The following is an 8,017-nucleotide window of genomic DNA, read 5'->3' as shown; positions in this document are numbered from 1 at the left end:
TATATCATTTAACAAAAAAACAAACCTATTGATATATTTAGATATTTACAAAAAAAAAAAACACTTTTAATTTCAAAAGACAGTTAAATATTTTTGGTCAGATAAGTGTAGTAACACTCCAGGTAGAAACAATTAAAAACTGATCAAAAGTTACACTGCCGTTCCCTCTCATAGGTGACACTTTATATGTAATTTCTTTAAATAATTGTTATCATGTTTCATGTAAACAAACCTTTGAATTTTAATTAGGTGCAAATGTCAAAATGATGAGATTTATAGCACCTATAACAGCATCAGTGGAAATAGAGTTTAATTGGTTTGACAAATAGCTGATGCCGATTTACGACTGTGGTTTAACCCCATCACAAGAAAATAAGGACATCTGATTAGTTTCAGGTTCTTATGATATAATCAAGCAAGTAAAAATATCAACCTATTGATATATTTAATCTGAATTTCTCACCCTTTTCATATATCATGGACTGCATGAAAAAGTTACCTATTCCAGAGACATATATACACATATGTGTATATATGTCTCTGCCTATTCCAGCGGCTCATCCCTACAATTTATTACATAGTAAGTGGCTCGGTGGGGTGGGGTGGAGGAGTTCCAGTTTTTGACGATCAATGCATTTGAACTTGACTGGACATTTGGCCGATGAAACCTCCCATCCCCCATTATACTGAGTATAACGACTCCCTTTTGAAATTGGCTCGATCCGCTCCTTGTCGGCATTAATCATTAAATAAACAACGCTTAAGACAGTGTTTGGTACTGTGCAAATAGTTAAATATCGAAAAAAATGGAGAACTATTTTGTCAGAAAACATTAGCAGAAAACACTGTCAACCATTCAAACATACTATCCACACTGATCTGTGTCCACACTTGTTGCAAATTTGAAAAAAAAACACCCATTTAATCAATTAAGTTACCAGTGATTATGTATAATCCCTAATTTTACACATTTACTGTTGAGATTTCACTTAATTCGTTTGCGCAATTTCATTGGTTGAACCTGTTTGATTATATACAGTCGTTATTTACCTCATTGACGAGAATGACCGAGCAGGTACGATTGTGCTTAATTAATGTACTGGTTCCCTGTATAGAGACATAGACGCTTCTACTTCAGATATACCACCAAAGGTTCAGGTTATTTACTACCGAATGTCGATATGTGATCCCAAAACAGTGTGAAAATGACCACTATGAGTAACCTGACATCATGTAGATCACCCTTAAAGAAGACTTTCGTGTATAATTCATCACCATGAGTTTTGGAAAACGTATATGTACAACATCATCGAGAGGATCCCGTCTAACTCTTGATAGGTACGTAACGTTATAATGAAAACCACTTAAGGTTCATCATAACAAATGGACAAATATGGCCGTATTTTCACCTCAAAAACTACTCTGTGTACAGACTTACCTGTGCTGTTTGGAAAGTTTTAATGCCTAGCATCCACTAGATATATAAAAGTTAAATGGATTTAATGATGGTGTTAAAGAAAGATAAAATCTATTTTGGTTTTTGCTGGGCATTTTTTTTCCCTTTCTGCAGAAGGTGTAAAAATAAACAAACGCCTGAATTATTTTGATACTGTCCACTCACTGACTCAGATGAACTCTTGAACTCACCTGTAGTTGGGAAGATACCTCTTGTCCATGTCAATTAAGGACAATCAAAACAACACAGACCGTTTTTTTTACCTGAGGGAGCATCTCATTGTTGTACCACAACTTAGTTAATTTTCAGACCTTTTGCATGAAGGGAAAAAAATGCCCATCAAAATCCAAAAGAGATTTTATCTTTCTGAAACACAAAATGCATTTAACTTTATTATATCTAGTGGATGCCAGGCATTAAAACTTTTCCAACTCCACAGGTAGGTCTGTACTCAGAGTAATTTTTGGCATATAAATACAGCCATATTTGTCCGTTCACACGGTTTGTTATGATGATTTTTGACCTGCACCTGTCATGTCAACATATTTTGACCCATGTTTAGGATAGATCGTTATCATGTCTTCTACCTTTCCAGAAGAATTGGATATTTCTAGAATTATTTCCGTACAGTATTCATTTTAGTGTTGTCAGACACTGTTTTACAGTAAATATTATGAATTTATGTGAAACCTGTAATTGTAAATGAAAATATAGATTAAAAACTTAAATGATGTACATGTAGGAGGGTGTTTATGGGGGACTTTCATGACCAATCATGGTAAAAATTCTTGTCAAATGAGATAACAGTAATTTTTGGTGCATGATGATCAAATGACCTCCGACAAATCACGATAAGGATATTTTGACGGATCATGGTAAAATTTTAATCAATGATGCTTACAGTAGCTGATAATGGCCGTTTGAGGCTGGCGGTAAAGGGCATTTCTACCCTCATGTACATTGTTGTAGGACACATATTGATAACATTACCATGATTACATTTTGCCACCAAAACTTTTCTTCACATAGTTCATTTCGGTATCATGACAAAGTAACACCTGAATTTTATAGATGCTGTTTTGGTTTGATATATAAATCCATTATTCCAACGCATAGATGAGGTTGGAAAGTAGAAATCTGGCCAGTATCACAGTAGTACTTGTTCCTAACATTCCCTAAAAATGACAAAAAATGCAGAATGCTAGACATACATTTGGATGTTTGGGCTGTGCAGTATACACAGTTGAACTATTTGTACAAAGTTTTATATATAACAGGCTTTAATTATATAAACTTTGTATACAGATGGGTTTATCGGGTTATGTTATTATGTATACAAAGTTTCTGTCTGTCATATGTCCATTGTCCTTGACCTCATTTCATGATATTAAGACTGCCATATAAATTCACCAAATTCCGCCACTATTATATCATCTATCATGTCTATAATCATGATAATCCATTCAAATTATTTTATATGTTTCAACATAAATATATCATAATATTAAAATTGAGAATGGAAATGGGGAATGTGTCAAAGAGACAACAACCCGACCAAATAAAAAAACAACAGCAGAGGGTCACCAACTGGTCTTCAATGTAGCGAGAAATTCCCGCACCCGGAGGCGTCCTTCAGCTGGCCCCTAAACAAATATATACTAGTCCAGTGATAATGAACGCCATACTAATTTCCAAATTACATGGTTGGACAGAAGTTTAATTGAAAAGGTTTTTATTTAACAAAAAGTACTTTTGTCATTTAATGTGCATCTGCATTGAAACATGAGGACACAAGATGATACGAATACATGTTAGTTTGATATCATCCCTGATTTGTACAAAATGTACTTCATGTACACATACACCATTGGACACAAATAGTAGACGAAACGTGCGTCTGGCGTATATACAAAATTTAGTCCTGGTACAATGTATCTATGATGAGTTTAATTATACACAACTAGAACACACCCGTGATATCGCGGATCCGTGACTGAATTAAAGTATATAACTATGTGTAAGCCTTATTTTAGTATTGGTTTTGTCATCTGCTAAAGTCATGCCGATTATAAGATGCACAGTTTTCTCTGCTTTCAAACTCTGTGTGAACCCGTCGAAATGAAACTTATTGGTAATATTAATTATTTGGAAAACAAAAGGTCCTGGAATGGAGTACTTTTTAATCAACAGCATTGTCCTATATTAGTTATAATATAGTTGAATTCTTTGATCCACTGTTTTACGTCATGCCCGCTAACAAATTGAAAACAGTACCTATGATACGCCTTATTTTAAGTCCAGATTTTTAGTATTCGTATTGTTAACTTAGACAGTCTTACTGATTAAAATACTACAATAGGGAACAATTTGACAATGATTGAATTTAGTAGTGTCAACCCTGTAATTATGACCCGTGCATACACCAAAATCCTAAATACACCGTTTGGTGGTGCGCCTGTCAGATGCGGAACGTATAGATAAGATAATAGGTAACAGGTGAATAAACTATTAGTATCGGTATCGGATTCGACCTGAAACTTGTTAATTATTGGCAATATTAATTATGTGGAAAACAAAAGGGTCTGGAGTGGTCTAATTTTTAATCTACACCATTGTCCTAATTAGCTATATATAACGTTGAATTCCTTGATTTGTTGTTTTTACCTGATGACGGCTGACAAATTGGACCTCGTTATTTTAGTATTATAGATTAGCTAGATTTTTAACTAGGTAGTTAGCAAGATAAAAGTCGGCAGGAAAACATATTACCTTACCCAGCACATTATTCTGACTTATCTTTGCTGTTACTCAACTATTCTAACTATCATTTTGCCACAATAAGGATAATTTTTACATCACAATTTTAAATGTTTTTCATCTCCAAATGTGATGATGGCGACTGCCAGCTGAAACCTGCTTATTTTTCAATGGTTTGTAAATATTCTTATCTATTTTTTTCAACAATTTTAAAATGCACACAGTGTTCTCCCCGTGATTTGGGCTAGCACTGTGGTCAACGCATTATTTTCGACAATTCTCAGTAAGGGAGCTACCATTTGATTTTTATGGGGGGGCTAGGATGAAAAATTTTGTCCTGCATTTTTTTTTAGTTGTAATCTCTGTCCTGCCTTTTTATTTTTCACTCTATTCAGTCCTGCCTTTTTTTTTATTAGTTTATCCTGACTTTTTTTACCTAAATTGTCATCCTGCCTTTTTTTTTTGCAAAGTGTCTCATCCTGCCTTTTTTTTTTACTCAAAACTCCTGTCCTGCCTATTTTTTTCAAATTTCATCCTACCCCCCATAAAAATCAAATGGTAGCTCCCTAACTTTGTCGCGGTGCACGGTTTGTTTGTATTTGATTTGATATGTGTTTTTCTTATATTATGCTATTGATGTTTTCTCTTGTAATGATGTCCTCATCAAAATCATGGAAGTTACCCTTTTGTTTGTTAATGTTATTGTCTGGATTTAGAAGAAGAGTCTTTTTTTCTCTATTGTAAATTCATATTTAATCCTCATATTATCTGTGTATATAACCGAAGGAGTAGTCTTTTTGATGGGTCTATACCAGACTGCCTATATGTGAAGATTTCTTAGCACTAAGTTCTAACAGGTGATATTGTAGAACATGCGGAACCAACAATAAAGTCATTGTCAGCTTCTGTGTTTGGTTTTGTAATTACCTAGTGTAGCAGTGTACTGTTATCATTAAGACATTTGACAGGAATTGACATTTTTTAGTATAATGATTTCTCATTTTCCTGACCTTAACGTTTTATATTGTATTCAAATGGCTTCATCCAAGCTGGACATCGAGAAAGTGAATTTCTCAAGTCTTATCAGCCTGGGGTTTGTTTTTCTAATCATATCCTCTCAATTGTTTTCAAATGGTAAAGTTCATTACTGTAGAAATGCTGACTAAACAATAATATTAGCTCCAATAAGTGATAATTGATACTTCAAAGACTTGCTTATTTTTAGAAAAAATATAGCAATGCTCTTGTGTTGGATAGCCCTGCGGTCAGTGCAATAGAACAGCGGGAAATTGTGATAGTGATGAAAAGCGTAGCTCTAAAACGGCCTGGGGGAGAACACTGGCCACAATAAGAAATTTCATGTGCTATTAAGATAGCTTTTTCTTTTTATACAATCCCTTCTTTTTATCAAATCCTCACTGAAACACTGAAAATGGTATAATATATATATGGCTGTTATTTATCGGTTATTTATTTTAGTATAGAAGCATGATCAAATATACTAGTTATTAGTTAGTTGTTATTATCTCTAGTAATGACACATACATGTACCTGTAGCTATTAAGAGGCATCTAATTTAACTGTCTAACATCCGTTATTTACTCTATTGATGCCACATTACAAAGAGGCATCTAATTTACATGTACCTGTCTAACATCAGTTATTTACTCGAGTGATGCCACATAGCAAAGAGGCATCTAATCTACCTGTCAGCTATAACCTCAGTTGTTATTAACAATATAAGTATGCCACATTTAAATTTGTAACAAAGAGCGGTGTTTTACGTTTCCGCATTTTGGCACTACGTTTCTGCATTAAAATTCCTACGTTTCCGCATTTTCATAGAATTTCTTTTCCGCAATGTTTTTACATTGATTTTGTTAATGTTATTTACGTTTCTGCATTATAATTTGTAATGTATGCCAGGTAAACCTGTTGCTCCCTGATCACTAACGCGAAGGTGAAAATAGGACTTCAAGCAGGATAAGTCTTTATGATTAAAATGAATCTATCAACTTAAAATGATTAAGAAATAATTCATTGGGGATGGAATATATCGGGATTTTACCATGGGTTGGCCCTTTATGACAAATATTTTACCCTGAACGATAGCTAGGGGTAAAATATTGGCATAAAGGGATTCTAATAGGACAAATATGGCTATTGTTTTGGATTGAATCGCTTTAGATGGAGGCAAATATTTCCCGTTCCCATAAATAAACGCACTATTAAATTGGCATAAAATAACAGAGCAAACTGAATTAGTGACATGCTTAAAGTTTTTACAATAACATACATTTTTGTATTTAGATAGTTTTTGGTGAATTTAAATTATAATTTACTTGTAATGTCCTATATGTTATCGGCTTATACAAAATGTACCACATTTAGCATCCTTTGTTTACGTTTCCCTGTTGTGATGATTTTTGTTTTGGCAAGAATGCTCATATTCTTACGTCATCTTTCTATGACTTCGGGTATCTCATTCATAAAACAGCATATGATGTGGGAGTACGATTGGAACAGCCCTGACAATATATTTATATTTTACCACGGGTGTGCACTCAAAGCGTTTGAAGGACGTCATGTTAGAATGAAATATAATTCATGGGTACTTGAATATATCGTGATATTACCACGAGTTGGAACCTAATATGCAAATCACTTTACCCCTGAGCAATAGAGAGGGGTAAAATATCGGCATAAAGGGACAACCAATGGTAAAATCACGATATATTCCAGCCCCCATGAATTATTACGATTCTAATAGGACAAATACGGCAATTCTTTTGGATCGAAGTGCTCAATGTGACAGCATTATTTGCCGTTCCCATAAATAAACGCACTAATAATTTGACGTAAAAGAACCGAGCAAACTGAATGAGTGACATGCTTAAACTATTTACAATAAAGTATTTAGATTATGACATGGGAGTACAATCGGAACAGCCCAAGCAATATATATTCATATTTTACCACAGGTGTGTACTCAAAGCGTTTGAAGGAATTCATGTTAGAATAAAAATTATACATGGTCATATATCAATTAAAAGGGTACGTACTGAAACCCGGACCGGACCGGACTCCGGACCCGGACTTTGGTATGAAACCCGGACCCGGACTGGCCGCTGGACCCGGACTGAATGCCGGACCCGGACTGGGTAATAATTATGAATTTTCTTAGAATCACCTTTTCTTTTTTTAATCAGGAGAAGGAAGATATTTTTTCAAATGTCCCGTCAATATACTTTACGACAATAAACAGTTTACATACAGTTAGTCGTCGTAATGCAATACACGCAGGTATAGTAAACTTCAAGCTAGTCCGGGGTCATGTCAGGTCACAGTCCGGACTCACCTGTTCAAGAATGTGTATTACATTGTTGAACGCCGCTTAAGTGTCGTTTATTGATTTTTCCGATGACAATCGAATAACTAAAGAAATAGAGAAATGAATGAAGGAAAAGTAAAAAGCAAAAAGGGAAAAAAAATCTTTCAATTAAACAAATAATTTAGTATATTTATATACAATCCGTATACTCCTGGTCCGGGGTTATATCAGGTCACAGTCCGGACTCGCCTAATTTTAATTTGTTGATTCTCGGGTACACGTCTTTTATTAATTTTTCCGCCGACAATCCAATAAGGAAAAAGTTGAATGAATAAAAAGGAATAAGTTCGTCTCATCAAATAATTTGTGAAGTTTTTATATCTCTATCGATGTCTATAGTTTGCGAATACACCTAGTCCGGGGTTACTTCAGGTCACCATCCGGACTCGCCTATTACAATTATATTTTTCGTT

The 8,017-nt window shown here is 34.4% G+C and overlaps 1 protein-coding gene across 1 annotated transcript in view; it reads left to right on the top strand.

The window, feature by feature from the left end:
* The first annotated feature begins 1,108 nt into the window (after positions 1-1,108).
* The window catches only part of LOC139486823 (circadian locomoter output cycles protein kaput-like), a 61,348-nt gene continuing 54,439 nt past the window's right edge, over positions 1,109-8,017 (top strand). The window contains exon 1 of the mRNA XM_071271817.1: positions 1,109-1,338. Coding sequence (XP_071127918.1) covers positions 1,277-1,338 — 62 coding nt within the window. The 5' untranslated portion in view covers positions 1,109-1,276. The remainder of the gene's footprint in view (positions 1,339-8,017) is intronic.

Source organism: Mytilus edulis, chromosome 8, assembly GCF_963676685.1.
Source record: "Mytilus edulis chromosome 8, xbMytEdul2.2, whole genome shotgun sequence".
Classification (NCBI taxonomy): domain Eukaryota; kingdom Metazoa; phylum Mollusca; class Bivalvia; order Mytilida; family Mytilidae; genus Mytilus; species Mytilus edulis.
The sequence above is the reverse complement of the archived record's forward strand: the minus strand, read 5'-3'. Positions and strand labels throughout refer to the sequence as shown.